The sequence below is a fragment of the Monodelphis domestica genome, chromosome 2 (genome assembly GCF_027887165.1).
Source record: "Monodelphis domestica isolate mMonDom1 chromosome 2, mMonDom1.pri, whole genome shotgun sequence".
NCBI classification, from domain to species: domain Eukaryota; kingdom Metazoa; phylum Chordata; class Mammalia; order Didelphimorphia; family Didelphidae; genus Monodelphis; species Monodelphis domestica.
In genome coordinates this window covers 534,601,677-534,627,906 of record NC_077228.1, presented here as the reverse complement: position 1 = coordinate 534,627,906, position 26,230 = coordinate 534,601,677, and the positions used below count along the sequence as shown (strand labels likewise).

At 39.4% G+C, this 26,230-nt stretch overlaps 2 protein-coding genes across 2 annotated transcripts in view; both read left to right on the top strand.

Moving 5' to 3' along the window:
* The window catches only part of LOC103106414 (zinc finger protein 585A-like), an 83,505-nt gene extending 75,632 nt beyond the window's left edge, over positions 1-7,873 (top strand). Inside the window, exon 8 of the mRNA XM_056814468.1 lies at positions 3,794-7,873. Coding sequence (XP_056670446.1) covers positions 3,794-4,824 — 1,031 coding nt within the window. The 3' untranslated portion in view covers positions 4,825-7,873. The remainder of the gene's footprint in view (positions 1-3,793) is intronic.
* Positions 5,413-26,230, top strand: part of LOC103101411 (zinc finger protein with KRAB and SCAN domains 1-like) — a 28,357-nt gene continuing 7,539 nt past the window's right edge. The window contains exons 1-2 of the mRNA XM_056814465.1: positions 5,413-5,517; positions 12,260-12,352. Coding sequence (XP_056670443.1) covers positions 5,421-5,517; positions 12,260-12,352 — 190 coding nt within the window. The 5' untranslated portion in view covers positions 5,413-5,420. The remainder of the gene's footprint in view (positions 5,518-12,259; positions 12,353-26,230) is intronic.

The window sequence follows — 26,230 nt, the reverse complement described above, 5'->3', positions numbered from 1 at the left end:
ACTTTTATAATGCCATTATCCCTAGTCCAATCATAGGAAGGGTATACAAATAAGGACAGTGTAAAAACACATAGCCTTTAACCCAAACATATTAACTGAAGGTAACATTAGATTAATATGTAAACTTAAAAGAAAAATAAAACTAAAGAAAAAGCAGCAAATCCATTATATGTGACGGGATGTCACTCAGTGTCAGTAGAGAGTAGCCTTTTTACATGGAAGGAATGTATCCAAGAGTCCTTTTTTCTGATTTAGGTTGCTGTTGCAGTGGTTAGCAGTACTTTATTTACACCTTGTCTTCTGGGTGTAGATCTGTATTTAAGATTGTGTTACATTGTGGAGAGTGGAACAGTGAGGTCTGAACAGGCTTAAAATTTACTTCCAGACTCCTTGAGGTCCCTTCCCTTCCCGAGTATTATCATACATCTTGATTCCTTTGGACATACCTGTGGCCATCACTTTAGTCATTCTGACCATTTCTCTCTGATGCCCCACAATCATTACAGATTCCTTGAGGAGTATTATGAAGAACCGAGTTATAATTTATCCCATTATAATCATTGAACCTATTGGAGGATCTATTATTATTGTTATTAATATTATTATTACCATTTCTCCAGCTTCTGTTCCTCATTCTACAACTCATAGCTTCATGACCTTCTTTCCCACAAAAATAACATGGCATTGGTTGCTTTATGGATTCTTTTAAAGGAGCTGTGACCTCTGTCTGTCTTTCAGCTCTTTCTTTCATTTGTTTTTATAATTCATATTTTTCCTTCTTTAATTTTACCTCTTACTTAGTTTTTTCCTTTCATAATCTCTCCAGTCCCTTTTTTTCAGCTTTCTCTCTGTTTCATTTTTCACAGCCCTCAAAGACATATGCTTTTGTCCTCTTTAGCTTTTCTATGTCCATGATGGGCCAGTCTGGGTAATTGTTCTTAAAATAGCCCTTAATATCTCAGGAATGATATTTTCCAAAATGAATCCTTATGAGTCTGGCATCTATCACCCTGGAGACATCCATTCCAAGATACCTAGAACCTAGTTCACCTGTCATAGAACTGTCATAAAACCCATATGGTCTCTTATTCTCTCCCTGTCTGAGGTCATCGAATTTACTCCAATTACTTGGCCTGTCAGAGCAAGCTTTCATTCCCTTTAATAATGCATTTCTAGTCTCACATAGATGGATGTAATCTTTGGTTGAATTAAAATTCCATTTCAGGTTTTCTAGGGGCCAACATACTGCATCATCATTTTGAGACCCATTCACAATGGAAAGGATCATGTTCCTTTCACCACCCATTAACCCATTAAAATAGTTTGAAGTAATTTCATAACATCTGGTCCCTTCATGTTTGCCAAAAATGTAATAATTAAAATTAGGAGACTAGACATAAATTAATATTTATATTAATCAAAGATAGTAGGGGGAAAAAGAAAGATGGAAAAATAAGAGTGAGAAATATAAAGGTACTTTCCTTATTGCTTCATTTAGGTGGCTATTCTATAGCCTCCTAGAGGGCCCCTAACCACCCTCACAGGCAGGTCTGGTTAGCAACAAACATGGAAGAGAAGAGGCCAAAATTCACTTATACCTCACTTTATCAAATTTATTCTCCTATTTATTCTTCACTAACTCTCACACATGACATCTCCAGAGCTAGCCATTCTTTCTAATTTGCCTGTGGCTCCCAGTGGTGCTTTGCAGGGGAAGATTGCCCAGCCATGTGTCTCTTGATATTCTTGACTCCATTGCTGTCTTTTTCCAGCTGCCATTCTATCCTCATCACCTTATCTACTCCATGATTTCCATCACATAGTCCTTGCTTCCAGGTTCCATGGGAGGTACATGTAGTGGAAAGGGGGAAGGGCATATTTCCTTTTCACAATCTCCCCTTTGATTCTTTGGGAGACCAGCATATTAAATCTCCTCACTTGGGTGTTCTAGGAGATTGAACATGACACATCTCCCCCAATGACTCGTTCTGCATAAGGAGCCTAAACATTTAAAGATTCTCTTCCTTGAGGTACCTCTAGGAATGCAGGGTCTTGGGCACGACCCTAGGAGAGAGTTTTAATGATCTTCACACACATAAATATTCAACCTTCCCAGAAGTTTGGAAAGAATTTGATGTGCAATTGGGTAACAGAAAGGACATGGTGCCCAAAGTCAGAAGCAGTCAGGGATTAATCTAATCACTACATGAACCCCCAAAACATATAGTCTACCATAATGCTTGGAATCACTGCAGAAAGAAATTTATTAAAGTTGAAAGAAGCACATGCTTATCTGAGAGGAAAAATAGCTTCCCAACGAAACTAGCCAACTCTTTACTGTTTGAGGTGCCATTCACACAATTTTAGCTCACATCTCTTTGGTCAGTGTGGGCACCTCCAAGGGGTTCCCACTAAATGGGAAAAGCTGCAAGAGGACTAAGAATGAAGCAGGCTATGCTCTTCCTTCCAAAATGGTGATGGAGTCAAGTTTCTGTATGAGACACATTTTCAGATACAGAAAATGCGATGCGTTTTTTTTTTTTTAATCTCTTACCTTCTGTCATAAAACCAATAAATCAGAAGAGTGGGAATTTTTGGCGATGGAGCTGAGTGACTTGCCCAGGGCTTACAAAGCTAGGAAGTGTTTGGAGGTGAGATTTGAACTCAGGGTCTCCCATCCCTAGACCTGGCTCTTTATCCACTGAACCACCCAGATGCCCCGTAATATCTTTCATTTTTTAAAATGCTATTTATTTTAAGGAATCTATTTTTATTTTGGTGATCAGTGTCATTTAAGGATAAATTTTTAAAAAAGAAATAAGTAATGACTATTCCAAAAAAGTAAATTCCTTATGGCTCTGGTCAATGGAATAAAATAGTGTTGGCATTCATCTCAGTTACTGTAACAGAAAAGATGCGATTGAACATGATCCCTTAGAAAATTATAGTATGCAGGGCAGCTGGGTGACTTAGTGGATTGAGAGCCAGGCCAGGAGGCAGGAGGTCCTAGGTTCAAATCTGGACTCAGACACTTCCTAGCTGTGTGTCCCTGGGAAAGTTACTTGACCCCAATTGTCAAGCCTTTACTGCTCTTCTGCCTTGGAACCAATACACAGTATTGATTCCAAGATGGAAGGTAAGTGTTTAAAGGGAAAAAAAGAAGAAAGAAAAAAGAAAATTATATTATGCTTACAGATGATACATCATGAAATAATATAAATCTTCTGTATATATGCACCAAGTAGTATAATTATCTGTGAAGAGAGGACTGAGAGTACAGACAGTCAAAGTGAAAAAGAAAGACTGAATGTAGAGACAACGTTACGGAGTTTGAGTTCTAGTCTCAGCTTTTAGGATTTTGTTCAAGTCACTCAAACACTCTGAGCTCATGGCCTGAGCTGTGAATGCAATGAGAGTGCTTCCCCTGCCTGTGCTCCAAGTTTCTTGTGAGGATCTAATATGAATATGAGTAAAAGTCTTTATCAGTGAAGTCTTCCTTTAGTTCTGAGCTAATGGCATGTTGGAATGATTGATTCTGCCCATTTATGTTTGTAGACTTTTCTCTTTGGGGAAATAGAATGAAAATCAGTTTTTATTCTGCAGTGTAGGAAAGGGGATATATAGATGTTGATTTGACTATGGGTGTGTTGTTTGTTTCTTTCAGAAAGAAAGATCAGACTTGAAATGAAAGAGATGACTGCAGAGTTAAGCCTTTCTGGGGAAGAAACTCAGAAGCAAAGATGCATTGGTGATGGTGCCATTGATTCCATTTGGAGGGAAAACTTTGATGTACATCAGAAAATCCATACTGGAGGGAAGCCTTACGAATGTAATCAGTGTGGTAAAACATTTGCAAAGAGAGCTTATCTTACTAAACATCAGAGAATCCACAATGGAGAGAAACCTTTTAAATGTAATCAGTGTGGAAAGGCTTTTATAAGGAGGAGCAGTTTTACTGAACATCAGAGAATCCACACTGGAGAGAAACCTTTTGAATGTAATCAGTGTGGAAAGGCTTTCAGAGGTAGGGACGGTCTCATAATACATCAGAGAATCCATACTGGAGAGAAACCATATAAATGTAATCAATGTGGAAAGGCTTTCACAAATAGGTCCGCTCTTACTGTACATAAGAGAATGCACACTGGAGAGAAACCTTATGAATGTAATCACTGTGGAAAGGCATTCAGATGTAGAAAGAGTTTGGTTAAACATCAGAGAATTCATACTGGAGAGAAACCTTTTGAATGTAATCTGTGTGGAAAGGCTTTTTCACAGAAGTCTCATCTTACTGTACATCAGAGAATCCACACTGGAGAGAAACCTTATGAATGTAATCAGTGTGGAAAGGCTTTTACATACGAGTCTCGTCTTGCTGTACATCAGAGAATCCACACTGGAGAGAAACCTTATGAATGTAATCTGTGTGGAAAGGCTTTTTCACAGAAGTCTGGTCTTACTGTACATCAGAGCATCAACACTGGAGAGAAACCTTATGAATGTAATCAGTGTGGAAAGGCTTTTACATACGAGTCTCATCTTAATGTACATCAGAGAATCCACTCTGGAGAGAAACCTTTTGAATGTAATCTCTGTGGAAAGACTTTTATACAAAGGGGCAAGCTTACTGTACATCAGAGAATCCATACTGGAGAGAAACCTTATGAATGTAATCTATGTGGAAAGGCTTTTACACAGAAGTATAGTCTTACTGTACATCAGAGAAGTCACACTATAGAGAAATCTTATGACTGTTACCGGCTTAGTAAAGTCCTCAGTCAAAAGTCAACCCTTATTTCCCCTCAGGCACTGCCAAGTCAGTAAACAACAGTCCTTGGGGGCAGCTGTGTGGACCCCAGCCATACCTTTGGGAACTTTTGCTCTACTGATGACACTGGGGTGAGGCTGCTCATTAAAGGAAGATTGCAGGACCCTCCACTGGCCCTGGACGTGGGGCCTCAGCACATTGATCAGACATGGTCCCAGGCTGTGCCTAATGGTGGGGGAGCGCACAAGTAAGAGCAATGGTTTTGTCTTATTTGGAAATAATCCAATGCTAAGGTTTACATAATTCAATCTGAATCCCTTTCTTTTTCCCGATGGAATCATGAGTATGATTACCACTTCAATTTAGGAAGATGAGAAATAGAGACTGCTTGGTGCCTCATACCATGAGACTTCAGGGGCCTAGCAAAGGAGCTTCCATGATCTTCAGCTCATAGTCTGCTAAAAGGTCTAGCTCAGAAATTTCCTTATTTCAATCTGTGGAGCTCCTGAAAGGATTCTCGGGTCAGCATGAGTTGTAGGTGCTGATTAAGCAACAAATCTTGACCCAGAGCCATAAACAAGTCCTGTCTTGAAGCTACATAGGACAAGAGAGTTTCCAACAAAGCAATCTGGTTTTACCACAGGTTCTAAATATGCTTCATGGAGAAGATGTCCACAAAGGCATGCCAAACCTCAACAGCATCATCGTAGAGTCGGGCTGGCTGCAGAGCTCCCTCCTGAATTTCACAGGTTGAGTTTTCCATATGATATCTCAGAAATGAGGCAAGTCTAAGCAGGGGCTTTCTAAAGGTATCAGAAATAGATCCAAGCTTCCATCTTCCCCCAGTGATAACATTAACAAGGTTCTTTAGCAAGAGTTGTTTTCTGGTAAAAAGCAAAGGGAATGTTGGCTCTGCCTTTTCCCCATCAATTATCCTTATTGGGAAGACTACTACAAATGATCTCATGTAATCTTGTGCTCTAGGCCTTTCCATCTACTTTCCCTTTGATATTTGATTGATTTTTTTTCTTCATGCCTAAAAGGAGATAAACAACTTTCTCCTTCCAGATTGAATCCTTTTGGTGACAAACAAACCAAACCAGAGACAGTGAATTCAGTCTCATGGGCACATCTCTCAGTGGGGGTAACCTACCCTGGGAGTCAAGTTCTGATCCTCTGGGGAAGAGGGAGGTCTGAGACAGCCACTGTTTGATAAAATTGCTCAGAGATCTTCTTGTGTCAGTCTTCCTATTGACACTACTGGAAGCACTGAGTATGAATAATATAGACTGTATGTGGTTCTACTGGCTCCATCCATTTCTTGCTAGATGGGTACAATGAGCAGTAATTGGACTCCCACCCTATTTGAGTAGCCCTTTACCCCTCCTAAATCCATGATTTTACCCCTAGTCAGTATAATCCAGTTTAAAGACATTCCATAAGGTGGCTGATTATTTCTTGTGTATTAAAATATATTATTGTACATTGAGTCAGTTAAGGATAATCAACTAATCCCAATATGTGTAACACAATTCATTATAAGTGGGCAAGGAAGACTCCCAGACCTCCAGCCTGGATGGTCTTAGTACTGTAGGATAGAAATCTTCTAATGGGTTGGAAGGTCCCTGCAAAATGTAAAATGTCCCCTTGTTAGGAGTCTGTTGGCCAACATTTGGGGATTCTGTCTTCTCTTAACATACATTTGTAAGTCTATTACTCAACAATAGAGGTGGAGATCTACTAGACCTTTACTCTATGAACCTCAAAGTGACAGTGGGACCCCCAAGGAGATTCTGTACTTAGTACTGTCCCATCTGAACTCTCTGGGATTTATAGATTATAAACCTTGACTCTGAACATGAAGTGATCTCAGATAGTGGCCAGGTCCATTTAATAAATAGTAATTGACTCAGAGCTCTGCCTCAGTGACTTTATAGGTTAGATCATTTCTGGTATTATATTATGGTTACCCCTGATAGGATGATGAGCTGTGGACCTTCCCTAGATGCTCCATCCCACTCCTCATGGTACTATTCCCCCTTTAAAAAATAGGAAGCTAGTACCTGGATGAATTTTCGCCATTGGCTCACCCACCAAGAAAGACTTGGGTTAGTGGGTCTCTACTGTTCCTACCCAAATTCTCCAAGCTTAAGATGTCTTCCCAAGGCTACAGATTGGTGAGTTTACCTGAAATTACTCCCCCACAACACCCCACAAATTTAAAGGGGTAAAAGAAGGTCCCAATTGTATTAAAAGTGACTATTTCCCCCATATGTTAGTATATATAATTTGAACTTGTGAACCTTAAAATTTCTTAGACTTATGAAAGTTGGAAATTTCACCATTGGAAAATTTCATACTTGGAAAAAATTTCCTACTGATAGTAAGATCTCTATTGGAATGTGAACGCCCTTGGCACGGGAGGATCTTTCTCCTCCCTACTTAAGATTACTTTAGGACAGAAACCTTTTGCTGAACAATGGAAAGTGCTTTGACCTATGCTTAAGCATAGAACAGGAAGTTCTTTGAGTCATGATTGATTTTAGAATTTATACAATAGTGATACTTGGAATGACAGAACCTTCCAATCTCTACCCTACTCAGGGTAACAGGATTTAAGAAGGGCTGCAGCAAAGGATCAAGATTTAATTATTTGATAATATGACCTTCAACAGACATGTGCAAAGCCACAGACCTCTGGGCGGTCCTGGGTTAAGCTAGAGCCACCATTGGCATAGGGAAGACATGGACAGTGATTGGTAGATGTGAGAACTGAGGGGAGGGAACTTGGATGGTTTCCTTAAAGATAGCGGGGTCTGAGGACTGGGGAGGTTGGAGAGGTTTTGCTCTGAGAGGTTGTGCTCTGAGAAGCTTGCTCTGAAGGAAGCTGGAGGTGGAGGCCCCTGAGACTGTTTCTCCATTTTGGTCACGTGAGTGATAGGGACTGATCTTTTTTCTTTACTTCAGCTATCTAAGGGCTTGGGCCTTTTGGCCCAGCCTAAACTGAGGGGGTATTTAAGCCCTATTCCTTTCTCTCCCCTTTCTCTTTCTCTCTCTCTCTCTCTCTCTCTCTCTCTCTCTCTCTCTCTCTCTCTCTCTCTCTCTCTCTCTCTCTCTCAATACCTTTCTTCCTCCTGTTTGTAATTAAAAACTCCATAAAAGGTTGACTGCTGATTTGAGTTTTCATTTAGGAATTACATAGCTGAATTCCTTGGCTACCTTAAATTAATTTATATCAGTCTTTTCAAGGGATTTCCTTGTCACAATCTAATTATGGGTCTTATAGATGAGAGTTTGAATAAAAGAAAAAAAAAACTCTTCTCGTTTTCCATTTCTTTCATATTACCTTTTCATGTTTCTCTTGCTCTTTGTGTTTTGTTGTCAAACTTTTCACTGAGTTCTGGTCTTTTCTTTACAAATATTTCTAAATCTTCTATTGTGTAGAATGCCTGTACTATCCTTTGGAAGTATCAAGTCAGTTTTGATAGGTAGCTGATTCTTGGTTGAAGACCCAGTTCTCTTGCCTTTCTGAATATCGTCTTCCAGGCTTTAGAATTTTGTAGCGTAGCCGCTGCTAGGCCTTGTGTGATCTTCATTGGAGCTCCTCTCTACCTGAATTTTTTTTTTCTAACTTCTTGTAAGATTTTCTCCTTAGATTGGAAGCTCTTGAATTTGTCGATTACATTCCTGGGGGTTTCTTTTGTGGATTTAGTATAGAGGGGGTGTTCTATGAACTCTTTCGATTTATATTTTGCCCCCTTGTTTGAGAACATCAGGGGAATTCTCTTCGATGATTTCTTGTAGTATGGCATCAAGGGTTTTGTTAATCTCTCGTTATTCAGGTAAAGCAGTGATTTTCAAATTGTCTCTCCTTCCTCTGTTTTCCTGGTCTGTCACCTGGTCAATGAGATATTTTATGCTTTCTTCTAGTTCATTAATTTTTTTGACTTTGCTTTATTAATTCTTGCTGTTTTGATGTTACTTAATTCTGGTATTTACGGACTGGTTTTCCTTTTCAGTGTGGTCTGCTCTTCTTTTTTAAGGCTTCCAACTGTACTTTAACATTGTACCAGAAGCATTAGCAATAGTAATTAGAGAAGAAAAAGAAATTGAAGGCATTAAAACAGGCCAAGTCATTCCTCTTTGTGGATGATATGATGGTGTACTTAAAGAGTCCAAGAGAATCAATAAAAAAGAAGCTAGTCAAAATAATTAACAACTTTAGCAAAGTTGCAGGATACAAAATAAAGCCACATAAGTCATCAGTATTTCTACATATTTCCAACATATATCAACAGCAAGAATTAGAAAGAGAAATCCCATTGAAAATCACTGTAGACAAAATAAAATACTTGGGCATCTATCTCCCGAGACAAACACGGGAACTATATGAACATAACTACAAAACACTCCACACAACTAAAAGTAGACCCGAGGAATTGGAAAAACATTAACTGCTCATGGGTAGGATGAGCCAATATAATAAAAATGACCATCCTACTCAAACTTATCTATCTATTAATGCCATACCCATTGAACTTCCAAAAAATTTTTTTACTGATTTAGAAAAAACCATAACGAAATTCATTTGGAAGAACAAAGGATCAAGGATATCCAGGAAAATAATGAAAAAAAAATACAAAGGAACGCGGCCTTTCAGTCCCAGGTCTCAAACTATATTATAAAGCAGTAGTTATCAAAACAATTTGGTACTGGCTAAGAGACAGAAAGGAGGATCAATGGAATAGACTTGGGGTAAGTGACCTCAGCAAGACAGTCTATGACAAACCCCAAAGACCCCAGCTTCTAGGACAAAATCCCACAATTTGACGAAAACTGGAAGGCAGTATGGTAGAGAGTAGGTTTGAATCAACACCTCACACCCTACACCAAGAAAAACTCAGAATGGCAGAATGAGTTGAATATAAAGAAGGAAACTATAAGTAAATTAGGTGAACACAGAATAGAATACATGTCAGACCTTTGGGAAGGGAAAGACTTTAAAAATAAGCAAGACATAGAAAGAGTCACGAAATATGAAATGAATAATTTTGATTACATCAAATTCAAAAGTTTTTCTACAAAAAGCCCAATGAAACTAAAATTAAGAGGAAAGGAACAAATTGGAAAACAATCTTCATAACAAAACCTCTGACAAAGGTCTAATCCCCCAAATTTATGAAGAGCTAAATCAAATGTACAAAAAATCAAGCCATTCTCCAATTGATTAATGGACAAGCTACATGAATAGACAATTTTCAGCCAAAGAAATCAAAACAATAAGCACATGAAAAAGTGTTCTAAATCTCTCTCATAATCAGAGAGGTGCAAATCAAAACAACTTTGAGGTATTTCCTCACACCTAGTAGATTGGCTAACATGACAGCAAAGGAAAGTAATGAATGTTGGAGGGGATGTGGCAAAATAGGGACACTAATTCATTGATAGTGGAGTTGTGAATTGATCCAACCATTCTGGAGGGCAATTTGGAACTATGCCCAAAGGGCAATAAAAGACTGTCTGCACTTTGATCTGTAATGGTAGAAATTTTAGGCTTCTGGGAGAGGTTATGAGCACTGTAATTGGTTAAAATTGTGCTACAGGATTTTTTTAATATTGAACAATGGCCGCCAAGGAATTTACTTATGAAATTCCTAAAATGAAACACTCAAGTCAGAATGAAGTTTATGGAGGTTTAATCACACTGGGAGTAGGGAAAGGAGAGGGAGAGAAGGAGAGAAGAGAAAAGGGAAAGAGGCTACTCAACCTCTGACCAAGGCAGAGGGAGTTTAGGCCCAAAGGGCCAAGGTGGAAAGAATCAGTCCGTAACTCACGTGAGTGATCTGAAGGAAAGCTGTCTGCGGGCGTCCTCCCTGTCCAAGCTCCTCACTCCAACTCCCGTCTCGCTCTCTCCACAGGAAGTGAGCGAATTCCAGAGGCTGTTCCCTACCTCACTTCCTGTGTCTCACAAATGCCAATGGTTGTCTCTAGCTTGGCTTAGGACAGCCCAGGTGGGCAGTTAGTTATTTCTGATTTGTCATTGACTAGCACATGCCCATGTAGTGTGGGTGTGCACAATTTTTGGGTGCTAGACCAAGATGGAGACTTTTAAAATTCACAGATCCAGCCATAGCACTGCTGGTTTTGTACCCCAAAGAGATAATAAGGAAAAAGACTTGTACAAGAATATTCATAGCTGTGCCCTTTGTGGTGGCAAAAAACTGGAAAATGAGGGGATGCCCTTCAATTGGGGAATGGCTGAACAAATTGTGGTATGTGTTGGTGATGAAATACTATTGTGCTGAAAGGAATAATAAACTGGAGGAATTCCATAGAGAATGGAATGAGTTCCAGGAATTCATGCAGAGTGAGAGGAGCAGAGCCAGGAGAACATTGTACACAGAGGTACACGGCAGTATAATTGAAAGTAATGGACTTCTCCATTAGTCTCATTGCAATGTCCCTGAACAACCTGCAGGGATAAGGAGAAAAAAACACTACCCTCAAGCAGAAGACAAATGGTCGGTGTAAAAACACCAAGGAAAGGCCACAGCTTGACTAAAGGGGTGGAGGGGATATGATGGGGAAACAACCCTAACCAAACACCTTAATGCAAAAGAGAATAACATGGAAATGAGTGTGAATCGAGGACACATATGACACCCAGAGGAATCGTGCATTGCCAATGGGAAGTGTGCTGGGAGGGGAGGAGGAAAAGAAAAATGATCTTCATTTCTAATGAATAATGTTTGAAATGACCAAATAAAATAAGGTTTAAATTTTAAAAGAAAAAGAAAGTGTAGCCAGGGCTTGACTGGGCACATTTGGTCTGAGAGATTTTCCCTCTCATTTTGGTTGAAGCAAGAGAACTGAGTGTAGAGCCTGGGGCTCAGAGTGCTAAGGAGAAATTAAATGGAAAGAAAGAAAAGATCTTTCTAAACCTGCCTTTGAAATGCACAGAAATCCAGAACCAGAAGGCATTGCTGACCAGCAGGATAGCCTTTAATGGTACATGTGGATTTATTGTTTTAGTTTGTATTTATTTTCTTTGGAATTTTTTAATTGTCCGGAAATGTGTATTGCCCAGATTATGACAGACCTTTGGATGGCTAGCCTTTATGTATGTGGAATTTTGACCCATCTTGGCTTGGATTACAACGTAGAGTCCCTCTTTGTTTCCTTACCTGCCTGATTTTCCATTTCTTCTTGACTGATCATTTGTAGCCTGCAGACTGAGAATTCTGTTACTCTGCATATGATGCCAGATTTTTTAACATACTGACTGATTTTACCAAATGTTTTTACCTTCCTCTTTTTCATTAAAAAAATTTTTTTATGAGGAATTATTGTCCGATAGGGAGAAAAGTTTGGAATATTATGAGAAACTGAGGTGTTCTGAAAACAGAAGAAATGCATAAAAATTTTATTTTAAAACTTTTGAATTCTCAGATAGCTCTTTGAATTCAGCTCTTCATTCTCTCCATGTTGCAGGGATTCCCATTTCCAAACTAGATTTGCTCTTCCTGTTGAAGAGAGAAGATGTACAGAATCAAGAGGGAGAAGCTGGGACAGGCACTGGTATAGGTGAGTCGTTGAAAAGCAGTTGCTCCATGAGCATTAAATTTTCTACCTCTCCTTGTAGTTTAATGGTCTTGATGGGATCAATCCTGGGTCTAGGCAATCAGTCAGTAGCATTGATTAAGCACTTCCTATAGTCTGATCCTGAGGATAGAAGTGTGGTGGGGATCCAAGTCCCCTCAATAACCTACTTCATACAAAGAGAAGGGAAGGGGCAGGCCATGCTGTCAGGAAGCTCAGAATCTAGATAAAAAATATAGAAATGGTTTGAGAAGCAGCAGCAGGTTATGAACCACACTCTTAGCTGATCTTGGGAGAAGACAGTGTTTTGGAATGAAAATCCATTTAGTTCAACAGGAAATAAGGGAATGGACACATGATGACATTAACAGATTAAGAAAGAGTAGAATTAGGGAGTGAATGGCCAAAATAAGAATAATAATGAAAAAACTAATAGCTGTCCTTTACTCAGCACCTACTCTGTGTCAGGCATTTTCTAAATCTTATTTGATCATCATATAAACCTGAGGAGTTCGGGGTTATTATGATGTTCATTTTACAGATGAAGAAGCTGAGGCTGTGACTCATCAAGGGTCAGAGTACTAGCCAGGTTCTGAGGTGGAATTAGAACTCAGGTCTTCCTGACCTTGCTTGGTGTTCTGTCTACTGAATCACTATCTGTATTCTCATTTTTAAGTAGAAAACTGAGCGTGCTGATATATAGATGAGAGAAAAAATAGGAGGTGAATTGTTGAACTTCTTTTACTGAGAGATGGACATTCATTCTTTGTTTTTAGCTCCCCAACCAATCAACAAAATGAATTGATTGTTAATATATTTAAAGGTGCATTTTTCTATTGGCTCATTACAAGTAATGTATTGAATGATAAATTTACATGAAGGTTACTTGTGCATTATATTTTTCCTTTTTTAAAAGTGTTAATGAATAAGCAGCTAGGTGGCTCAATGGATCAATAGTCAGACATAGAGATAGGTGGTTCTGTGTTAATATCTGATGTTCGACCCTTCTTAACTGTGTATCCTGGACAATTCATTTAACCCCAATTGCCTGGCCCTTAATGCTCTTCTGTCTTGGAACTGATACTTAATATTGATTTTAAGTCAGAAGCTAAAGGGTTTTAAAAAAATGTTTAGATCTAAAACAAACTTTGTAAGGATAGAATTTCTTCAAACATAACCTTCTCCTTTCTTCCACTGGTAAGTGGGTATTCTCTCATTGGAACGCTAGTGAATGACCAAACAGTGTTGCCCATTAGTACCTTTGAGAAGCTTCTAGATAGAAGAATAATACCATGAGCCCAGGATGAGTTCTGATCAGAAAACCAGCTTAGCATTGCAATTAGGGGCAATTCAAGGTCTTTTTTTGGAGAACAGTGGTGGTGGTCCATAATGGTCTCATAATGGCCTCACTGTGCATGGCTAGCCATCAGGGTTTTCAAAGAGACTGCTACAAGAATGCAAATCCATGGAACATCTTGGTCTAGTGATTTCAGCTTTCATGAGTTGTTATTCCAAGATACCCCAGATATGAAAAAGCTCATCTAGTGTAGTGCTAGCCAGCCAGTGAAAGCCTGTGGCGTTTTGCATTTGTTATAGTAAAATTAGGACTCTGGTCCTCATAATTTAATAAAGTTTGTTAGGATTACTTGGATAGGTAAAAGATGAGAAATATGTAGAAAGATAGAATAAAATAGTCTAATCTAGCTCTCATATGGATGCTTCTAGTGTGATATCCAGTAGCATCTTCCTTAGCTAGACACCAGAGACAGTGAAAAACAGCACTTCCTTATTCACCCCTCTTATCTTCTCTTTTTTACATCTGGTTCAAATGTAGAGTCATGTCTGGATTAAGTTCAGAGTCATGTAGCCTACATTAGGTGATGTTACCTAGGTGACCAGCCTAGGTGTCATAAATGACGTAGCTCCAGGAATACAAGTGTGACAGATAAAAAGAGTGGTTGCCTTAAACTGTGACCGCGAAAATAGTTTCAAGACAGTGTCTTGAGTTAAATCAAAATTAAGGTGGTCGCCGTGGGAATATTCCCAAATATTAATTATACCGATGTCAGCTGGGTTTTGTAGAGATATTAATGAATACAAATTAAGGAATTAATGAAAGGGAGAGAGAGAGTAAGAGGCAATAATGAGAAAAGGGCTAGGCCAGCCCAGGCCTAAGCCTTAAGAGAGAGATCAGTCAGTCTTTTATCCACTCACCACAAGATTTGTCCCATGCAAGATTCTAGTGTTCAGAGAGACCCACCAGTTTAGTTCCTGAGCTCCACTTCAGCTTCCAAGGCTGAATTCCCCTTCAGAGGCCTTCTGATTCTCCTTTTAAAGAGAATTATCTCCTATGTCACCTCCCCTAAATTATCACCTCTACCAATCACAGTAGACGTTTTCACAGGACTGACCATTCTTAATTCACACCTTTTTTAGTTCTCAACTTCTCTGGGTAGACTAAAACTTCTGAGTAATTTCACACCTCTTTGTCCCTTGCAAGTCTACAAGTTGCCTGACCTCTTACAGGTACTTAGCACCTTTTTGTATTAGATCTAAAAATAGACTTAAGGCTTTTGCTTCACTGTAAGTATGAGTTAAGTACTTTTTTCATTGTTCAGTAAAGAGTTTACAACTTTATCTTCCCCTAAAGTATGCTTAAGTAGGGGTGGAGTAGAGTTCTCACATTCCTGACTAAGTCCCTTCATTGTTTAAAATGGGGAATGGTCTTAACCAAGTGTTCTGAAGTAGGGTCTGAGAATTTTTTTCTTTTTTCTTTTTTTTAATATATTTTATTTGATATTTCCAAGCATTATTCATTAAAGACATAGATCATTTTCTTTTCCTCCCCCCCACCCCCCATAGCCGACCCGTAGGTCCACTGGGCATTAGATGTTTTCTTGATTTGAACCCATTGCTTTGTTGATAGTATTTGCATTAGAGTGTTCATTTAGAGTCTATCCTCTGTCATGTCCCCTCAACCTCTGTATTCAGGCAGTTGCTTTTCCTCGGTGTTTCCACTCCCATAGTTTATCCTTTGCTTATGAATAGTGTTTTTTTCTCCTAGATCCCTGCAAATTGTTCAGGGACATTACACCGCCATTAATGGAGAAGTCCATTACGTTCGATTATACCACAGTGTATTAGTCTCTGTGTACAATGTTCTCCTGGTTCTCCTCCTCTCGCTCTGCATCACTTCCTGGAGGTTGTTCCAGTCTCCATGGAACTCCTCCACTTTATTATTCCTTTTAGCACAATAGTACTCCATCACCAACATATACCACAGTTTGTTCAGCCATTCCCCAATTGATGGGCATCCCCTCGTTTTCCAGTTTTTGGCCACCACAAAGAGCGCAGCTATGAATATTTTTGTACAAGTCTTTTTGTCCATTATCTCTTTGGGGTACAGACCCAGCAGTGCTATGGCTGGGTCAAAGGGTAGATATTCTTTTGTCGCCCTTTGGGCATAGTTCCAAATTGCTTTCCAGAATGGTTGGATCAGTTCACAACTCCACCAGCAATGAATTAATGTCCCTACTTTGCCACATCCCCTCCAGCATTCATTACTTTCCTTTGCTGTTATGTTAGCCAATCTGCTAGGTGTGAGGTGATACCTCAGAGTTGTTTTGATTTGCATCTCTTTGATTATAAGAGATGTAGAACACTTCTTCATGTGCTTGTTAATAGTTTTGATTTCTTTATCTGAGAACTGCCTATCCATGTCCCTTGCCCATTTATCAATTGGAGAATGGCTTGATTTTTTGTACAATTGATTTAGCTTTTTATAAATATGAGTAATTAAACCTTTGTCAGAGGTTTCTATGAAGATTTTTTCCCAATTTGTTTCCCTTCTGATTTTAGTTACATTGGTTTTGTTTGTACAAAAGCTTTTTATTTTGATGTAGTTAAAATTATTATTTTACATTTTGTGATTCTTTCTATGTCTTGCTTGGTTTTAAAGCCTTTCCGCTCCCAAAGGTCTGACACGTATACTATTCTGTGTTTACCCAATTTCCTTATGGTTTCCTTCTTTATATTTAAGTCACTCACACATTTTGAATTTATTTTGGTGTAGGGTGTGAGGTGTTGATCTATTCCTCGTCTCTCCCACACTGTCTTCCAATTTTCCCAGCAGTTTTTATCGAATAGTGGATTTTTGTCCCAAAAGCTGGGATCTTTGGGTTTATCGTATACTGTCTTGCTGAGGTCGCTTTCCCCCAGTCTATTCCACTGATCTTCCTTTCTGTTTCTTAGCCAGTACCAAATTGTTTTGATGACTGCTGCTTTGTAATATAGTTTAAGGTCAGGGACTGCAAGGCCCCCATCATATGTGATTTTTTTTTCATTATTTCCCTGGATATCCTTGATCTTTTGTTCTTCCAAATGAACTTTGTTATGGTTTTTTCTAAATCAGTGAAGAAGTATTTTGGTAGTTCAATGGGTATGGCACTAAATAGATAAATAAGTTTGGGCAGGATGGTCATTTTTATTATATTGGCTCGTCCTATCCATAAGCAGTTAATGTTTTTCCATTTGTTCAAGTCTAGTTTTAGTTGTGTGGCGAGTGTTTTGTAGCTGTGTTCATATAGTTCCTGTGTTTGTCTTGGGAGGTAGATTCCTAGGTATTTTATTTTGTGTAAGGTGATTTTGAATGGGATTTCTCTTTCTAGTTCTTGCTGCTGAGCTGTGTTGGAGATATATAGAAAAGCTGATGATTTATGTGGGTTTATTTTGTATCCTGCAACTTTGCTAAAGTTTTTGATTATTTCAATTAGCTTTTTCGTTGAATCTCTAGGATTCTTTAAGTAGACCATCATGTCATCTGCAAAGAGTGATAACTTGGTCTCCTCCTTGCCTATTTTGATGCCTTCAATTTCTTTTTCTTCTCTAATTGCTACTGCTAGTGTTTCTAGTACAATGTCAAATAGTAGAGGTGATAATGGGCATCCTTGTTTCACTCCTTATCTTATTGGGAATGCATCTAGTTTATCCCCATTGCAGATGATATTAGCTGATGGTTTTAGATATATACTGTTTATTATTTTTAGGAATGACCTTTCTATTCCTATGCTTTCTAGTGTTTTTAATAGGAATGGGTGTTGTATTTTATCAAATGCTTTTTCTGCGTCTATTGAAATAATCATGTGGTTCTTGCTGGTTTGCTTATTGATGTAGTCAATTATGTGGATGGTTTTCCTAATGTTGAACCAGCCCTGCATCCCTGGTATAAATCCTACTTGATCATGGTGAATGATCCTTCTGATTACTTGCTGGAGTCTTTTTGCTAGTATCCTATTTAAGATTTTTTGCATCTATATTCATTAGGGAGATTGGCCTATAGTTTTCTTTCTCTGTTTTTGACCTGCCTGGCTTTGGAATCAGTACCATGTTTGTGTCATAAAAGGAGTTTGGTAGAACTCCCTCTTTGCTTATTATGTCAAATAGTTTGTATAGTATTGGGATTAACTGTTCTCTGAATGTTTGATAGAATTCACTGCTGAATCCCTCAGGCCCTGGGGATTTTTTCTTAGGAAGTTCTCACACAAAGATTCACATGGGAAGGGGAGGGGAAGAAAACTCCTATAAGAAGGAGAGGAAGAGGGGGGGGGGGGTTACTTAAACCTCAATCTCAGGGAAATCAACTCTGAGAGGGAAAAACATCCAGATCCATTGGGATCTTGAATTCTATCTTACCCAACAAAAAACCTGTCTTACAAACTGATCTTTGGCTTTTCTATACAGACTGAAATGACATGATATTTTTGGGTTCATTGTTGGGAAAAACTCAGGAAGCTTATACACTGGCTCCTGAGTTCAGTATCAAGTGAGGCAGAGACCACGTAGATAATACAGGAATATGTTTAGAGGAGTTGTCCTGATTAAGCAGGAATGTGTTCCATTCAGGAATCTTTGACATTCAAGGATGTGGCTGTGGAGTTCACCTGGGAAGACTGGAGACACCTGGATCCTGCCCAGAGGGCCCTGCACAGGAATGTGATGTTGGAGAACTATGAGAACCTGGTCTCCATAGGTAAGTAGAACAATGCCCTGTGAATCAGTGTCAGTATGTTGGAATTTTTGCAAGCTCATTTGCTGTAGGCTAAGAAAGGTATACATAAATGTTGTCTTATTAGATAAGAACACTCAAGGCCCCACGGGAGAATCCTGTAATAATTAAAATTAAGTTATGAGACTGCTAGTAGCTTTATAATTTCATTAAATCATAGTACTAGGAGTAGTATTAAAGAGATGGAAAGGTAGGAAAGAGGTAGAAAGTTGCTTAGCTTTCTACTCTATTGGTGGCCGTGATGTATTGAAGCTGAGGAAAGACAAGAGTACCTCCAGCTTCCATGCTCTAGCCAGAAGACTCCAAAGACCTCTTGGTCTTCCATTTGTGAGCTGTTTTCTTCACCCACTAGCTCTCACACATCACATTTCCAGAACCAACCATAATTTCTTAATTTTTCTGAGCCACCCAAGGGGGCCAATGTCCATGCAATAATTTCCTTTCCTGTTGGTTCCTTAACTTCCTTTCTCTGAGGTCTTGTCTATACCTGAATTACTCAGTGTTGATCAACCTCCATATCACTTAGTAATGCCATTTAAATAAAAGACAATATATTGGAGAGAGAAATTCTTTTCCAACAATCCCAAATCTTTTGTGGCCAGTAGTCAAAATGATTCTGGGAAAGAGGTCTTTGCTTTGTATGAATTGAGCTCTTCTGGCTCCTTTCCTCTGATGGTGAGGCTGTGCCTTCTCTACTCTGGAACCTCTGGTTACTGAGGAGTCATCCTCTTGGCAAGAGGAGAATCGGGATAGAGGAGTGTCACTGAGTAGAGAGGCACTTACAGAAGAGAAAGGGAAGGAAGAGAGGGTGATGCACAGTATCAAAGGCTGTGGAGGTCAAAGAAGAGGTTAGAAAAAGGCCATTGGAATTGGCCGTTGAGACATCATCAGTGACTTTAGAGAGAGCATTTTCCATTGAATGATGAGTTTGGAATCCAGCCTGTAGAGGGCTAAGGAGAGAGTGAGAGGGAAGGAGTTGGAGGCATGTGTTCTGGGTGGGCTCCTCAGGGAGGTAAGTCACAGAAGAGGAGAGGGAGGAGACAGCAGGCAGGAGAGACTGGTGGGTCTTCACAAATAGAGGAGTTGTGGCAATGTAGGTAGTGGAGAAGCAGAGAGGGAATGACTGAAGATAAGTGGACAGTCTGCAGCAGAACCGAGGATGTAATGAGATCACTTGTGCACATAGAGCAGTCAGCCTTGTTCAGGAGAACGGCCCCCTCATTATATGAGACAGAGGTGAAGGGAGAGATGTTGTTAGAAGGCATCTGAATGATGTGAGGGGAGAAGAGGGGGAGCTCTGGGGGACCAGCCTAGTTTGTTTAGTGATGTTCTGAGCTCAGGCAGAAAAGAATTTGTATAATTTCCTGTGCTGAGTGGGATAGTGACTCACTGAGGGGGGTATTAGAGGCTTGGGTGGTGGTGTGGGGGTAGCTGGGTGGCTTAATGGATTGAGAGCCAGGATTTAGAGACAGGAGGTCTTAGGTTCAAATCTGGCTTTAGATACTTCCTGACTAGGTGACCCTATACAAGTCACTTAACCCTCATTACCTAGCCCTTATGGTTCTTTTGCCTTGAAACCAATACATAGTATTGAATCTAAGACAAGGTAAGGCTTTAAAAATAAAAGAGGTTTGCCTGAGTATATCCAGGGCCCAGTGAAGAGGATGTAATGTCAATTTGTGGTGGATCCAGTCAGCACAGTCTCATGATTTTTCTTCAGCTTCGTTCAGCTGCAGGGTAGTAGGAGTGAGGGCACTGGAGGGGAGAGTAACCGAGGCTGAGGCTTGGCAGCATGAGGTCAGCTCCAGCATAAGGAGCCAACGGGCTTGAGAGAAGAGGATGATGGAAAGTCAGACTGTTCCCTGGGATCAACATGGGTGAGGGTAGAGAGTGAGTTAGTGCAGGGAGGATGGCCCGGGAGGGACTGATGGACGGGGGGGGGGGGTGGGGGGGGGAATGGAGGTCATGGCAAGGACTGATGGAGATCCCAGAGGGAAAAGGGGATGTCAGGGTTCCCGAGCAGGGAAATGGTGCATTTGTGGATGACGGCAAGGTCAAGGCTCTGACCTTGTTTGTGTGTTCTTGGGTGGACAGTAGAGAAAGACTGAGCCAGGCAGGCACTGAACTCATTGAGGAAGGAGGGGAGGGACCCAGAGGTCAATAGAGAAAGAGCTGCCAAACCTTAGCCTGGATGGTAGTTTGTATTGAATGAACTTCAGAGGAGGAGAGATTAGCAAGCGATGGTGGCAGAGGGAGAGCTTTGAGTGGCACTTGGAAATGGGGAGGAATCTACCTCCTCCTCCTTGACCAATCAGGGCCTGAGTGAAAGTGCAACCCAGGCTTGACTGGGCACATTTGGGATGAGGGGTTTTCCCTCTCATTTTGGTTGAAGCAGGAGGACTGCGTGTGGAGCCTGTGGCTTGGAGTGCTAAGGAGAAAGTAAATGGAAAGAAAGAAAAGATCTTTTTAAACCAGCTTTTGAAATGCACAGAAATCCAGAACCGGAAGACGTTGCTGACCAGCAGGATAGCCTTTAATACTACATGTGGATTTATTGTTTTAGTTTGTATTTATTTTCTTTGGAATTTTTTAATTGTCCGGAAATGTGTATTGTCCAGATTATGACAGACCTTTGGATGGCTAGCCTTTATGTACGTGGAATTTTGACCCATCCTGCCTTGGATTACAACATAGAGTCCCTCTTCGTTTCCTTACCTGCCTGATTTTCCATTTCTTCTTGATTGATCATTTGTAGCCTGCAGACTGAGAGTTCTGGAATTTTGCATATGATGCCAGATTTTTTGACATACTGATTGATTTTACCAAATGTTTTTATCTTCCTCTTTTTCATTAAAAGTTCTTTTTTGTGATAAGAAATTATTCTGATAGGGAGAAAGGGTTGGAATACTATGAGAAACTGAGGTGTTCTGAGAACAGCAGAAATGCATAAAAATTTTATTTTAAATCTTTTGAATTCTCAGACAGCTCTTTCAACTCAGCTCTTCATTCTCTCTGTGTTGCAGGGATTCCCGTTTCCAAACTAGATTTGCTCTTCCTGTTTAAGAGAGGAGATGTACAGAATGAAGAGGGAGAAGCTGGGACAGGTGCTTGTATAGGTGAGTTGTTGAAAAGCAGCTGCTCAAAGGTTACTGATACAGGTTGTAACCTTTTTGATGGAGTCCATCCATCATCATCTATGTAACAGTTAACAAAGCAAAAAGGAGCAAAAGGCTATTTAAGTAATATGTGACCTTCCAATGGTGCAAACTCTGGTCACATCTCATTTCTGTGGACTGTAATTGTTGCTCATGAGAAAACAGAGTTCTGATGGATCCAGTGGCAGACCCAGCATCCATAGGGACCAATAGCTTTGCCATGGAAAAGACTTTGTCCAACTTGTCTATGGACTTTTATAATGCCATTATCCCTAGTCCAATCATAGGAAGAGGATACAAATAAGGACAGTGTAAAAACACATAGCCATTAACCCAAACATATTAACTGAAGATAATATTAGATTAATATGTAAACTTAAAAGCAAAATTAAAACTAAAGAAAAAGCAGCAAATGCATTATATGTGACAGGATGTCACTCAGTGTCAGTAGAGAGTAGCCATTTTACATGGAAGGAATGTATCCAAGAGTCCTTTTTTCTGATTTAGGTAGGTGTTGCAGTGGTTAACATAACTTTATTTACAACTTGTCTTCTGGGTGTAGATCTATATTTATGATTATGTTACACTGAACATGCTTAAAATTTACAACCAGACTCCTTGAGGTCCCTTCCCTTCCTGAGTATCATCATACATCTTGATTCCTTTGGCCATATCTGTGGCCATCACTTTGGTCATTTTGACCATTTCTCTGTGGTGCTCCACAATCATTACAGATTCCTTGAGGAGTATTATGAACTGAGTTATGATTTATCCCATTATAATCATTGAACCTATTGGAGGATCTATTATTATTGTTATTAGTATTATTATTACCATTTCTCCAGCTTCTGTTCCTCATTCTACAACTCATAGCTTCATGACCTTCTTTCCCACAAAAAGAGCATGGCATTGGTTGCTTTATGGATTCTTTTTTTTTTTTAATAAAATTTTATTGATATATTTTGTTTTTACATCACCTAAATTTCTCCCTCTTTCTCTCCCAGAAATCTATCTCGTATAATAAAGAATATTTTTTTTTAATTTTTTTTTAATTTTTAATTTTTTAAAATATATTTTATTTGATCATTTCCAAGCATTATTCGTTAAAGACATAGATCATTTTCTTTTCCTTCCCCCCCACCCCCCATAGCCGACGCATAAGTCCACTGGGCATTAGATGTTTTCTTGATTTGAACCCATTGCTTTGTTGATAGTATTTGCATTAGAGTGTTCATTTAGAGTCTTTCCTCTGTCATGTCCCCTCAACCTCTGTAGACAGGCAGTTGCTTTTTCTCGGTGTTTCCACTCCCATAGTTTATCCTTTGCTTATGAATGGTGTTTTTTTTCTCCTGGATCCCTGCAGGTTGTTCAGGGACATTACACCGCCACTAATGGAGAAGTCCATTACGTTCGATTATACCACAGTGTATTAGTCTCTGTGTACAATGTTCTCCTGGTTCTGCTCCTCTCGCTCTGCATCATTTCCTGGAGGTTGTTCCAGTCTCCATGGAACTTATCCACTTTATTATTCCTTTGAGCACAATAGTATTCCATCACCAACATATACCACAGTTTGTTCAGCCATTCCCCAATTGAAGGGCATCCCCTCGTTTTCCAGTTTTGGGCCACCACAAAGAGCGCAGCTATGAATATTTTTGTACAAGTCTTTGTGTCCATTATCTCTTTGGGGTACAGACCCAGCAGTGCTATGGCTGGGTCAAAGGGTAGATATTCTTTTGTCGCCCTTTGGGCATAGTTCCAAATTGCCCTCCAGAATGGTTGGATCAGTTCACAGCTCCACCAGCAATGAATTAATGTCCCTACTTTGCCACATCCCCTCCAGCATTCATTACTTTCCTTTGCTGTTATGTTAGCCAATCTGCTAGGTGTGAGGTGATACCTCAGAGTTGTTTTGATTTGCATCACTCTGATTATAAGAGATGTAGAACACTTCTTCATGTGCTTGTTAATAGTTTTGATTTCTTTATCTGAGAACTGCCTATCCATGTCCCTTGCCCATTTATCAATTGGAGAATGGCTTGATTTTTTGTACAATTGATTTAGCTCATTATAAATATGAGTAATTAAACCTTTGTCAGAGGTTTCTATGAAGATTTTTTCCCAATTTGTTGTTTCCCTTCTGATTTTAGTTACATTGGTTTTGTTTGTACAAAAGCTTTTTAGTTTGATGTAGTCAAAATTATTTATTTTACATTTTGTGATTCTTTCTATATCTTGCTTGGTTTTAAAGCCTTTCCCCTCCCAGAGGTCTGACATGTATACTATTCTGTGTTTACCCAATTTCCTTATGGTTTCCTTCTTTATGTTTAAGTCACTCACCCATTTTGAATTTATCTTGGTGTAGGGTGTGAGGTGTTGATCTATTCCTAGTCTCTCCCACACTGTCTTCCAATTTTCCCAGCAGTTTTTATCGAATAGTGGATTTTTGTCCCAAAAGCTGGGATCTTTGGGTTTATCGTATACTGTCTTGCTGAGGTCGCTTTCCCCCAGTCTATTCCACTGATCTTCCTTTCTGTTTCTTAGCCAGTACCAAATTGTTTTGATGACTGCTGCTTTGTAATATAGTTTTAGGTCAGGGACTGCAAGGCCCCCATCATATGTGTTTTTTTTTTCATTATTTCCCTGGATATCCTTGATCTTTTGTTCTTCCAAATGAACTTTGTTATGGTTTTTTCTAAATCAGTGAAGAAGTATTTTGGTAGTTCAATGGGTATGGCACTAAATAGATAAATAAGTTTGGGTAGGATGGTCATTTTTATTATATTGGCTCGTCCTATCCATGAGCAGTTAATGTTTTTCCATTTGTTCAAGTCTAGTTTTAGTTGTGTGGCGAGTGTTTTGTAGTTGTGTTCATATAGTTCCTGTGTTTGTCTTGGGAGGTAGATTCCTAGGTATTTTATTTTGTGTAAGGTGATTTTGAATGGGATTTCTCTTTCTAGTTCTTGCTGCTGAGCTGTGTTGGAGATATATAGAAAAGCTGATGATTTATGTGGGTTTATTTTGTATCCTGCAACTTTGCTAAAGTTGTTGATTATTTCAATTAGCTTTTTGGTTGAATCTCTAGGATTCTTTAAGTAGACCATCATGTCATCCACAAAGAGTGATAACTTGGTTTCCTCCTTTCCTATTTTGATACCTTCAATTCCTTTATCTTCTCTAATTGCTACTGCTAGTGTTTCTAGTACAATGTCAAATAGTAGAGGTGATAATGGGCATCCTTGTTTCACTCCTGATCTTATTGGGAATGCATCTAGTTTATCCCCATTGCAGATGATATTAGCTGATGGTTTTAGATATATACTGTTTATTATTTTTAGGAACGACCCTTCTATTCCTATGCTTTGTAGTGTTTTTAATAGGAATGGGTGTTGTATTTTATCAAAGGCTTTTTCTGCGTCTATTGAGATAATCATGTGGTTCTTGTTGGTTTGCTTGTTGATGTGGTCAATTATGTGGATGGTTTTCCTAATGTTGAACCAGCCCTGCATCCCTGGTTTGAATCCTACTTGATCATGGTGAATGATCCTTCTGATCACTTGCTGGAGTCTTTTTGCTAGTATCCTATTTAAGATTTTTTGCATCTATATTCATTAGGGAGATTGGCCTATAGTTTTCTTTCTCTGTTTTTGACCTGCCTGGCTTTGGAATCAGTACCATGTTTGTGTCATAAAAGGAGTTTGGTAGAACTCCCTCTTTGCTTATTATGTCAAATAGTTTGTATAGTATTGGGATTAACTGTTCTCTGAATGTTTGATAGAATTCACTGCTGAATCCCTCAGGCCCTGGGGATTTTTTCTTAGGAAGTTCTCACACAAAGATTCACATGGGAAGGGGAGGGGAAGAAAACTCCTATAAGAAGGAGAGGAAGAGGGGGGGGGGTTTACTTAAACCTCAATCTCAGGGAAATCAACTCTGAGAGGGAAAAACATCCAGATCCATTGGGATCTTGAATTCTATCTTACCCAACAAGGGTAAGGAGAAGGGAAAACCAAGGGGGGGAAGGGGAGAGGGAGAACAAAAAGGGAGGGAAAGAGAGGGGGGAGGAGGAGGGAAGAAAAAGGGAGGGACTAAAAAGGGAAACATCAAGGGAGGGGACAAGGGGGACTGATTCAAGGTAAATCACTGGACTAAAAGGTAGAGCCGAAGAAGAAAAGGTTAGAATTAGGGAAGGCAATCAAAATGCCAGGGAGTCCACAAATGACAATCATAACTTTGAACGTGAATGGGATGAACTCACCCATAAAACGTAGACGAATAGCAGAATGGATTAGAATCCAAAACCCTACCATATGTTGTCTTCAAGAAACACACATGAGGTGGGTTGACACCCACAAGGTCAGAATTAAAGGATGGAGTAAGACCTTCTGGGCCTCAACTGATAGAAAGAAGGCAGGAGTGGTAATCATGATATCTGATAAAGCCAATGCAAAAATAGACCTGATCAAAAGGGATAGGGAAGGTAATTATATTTTGTTAAAAGGGACTCTAGACAATGAGGAAATATCATTAATCAACATGTATGCACCAAATAATATAGCACCCAAATTTCTAATGGAGAAACTAGGAGAATTGAAGGAAGAAATAGACAATAAAACCATACTAGTGGGAGACTTAAACCAACCA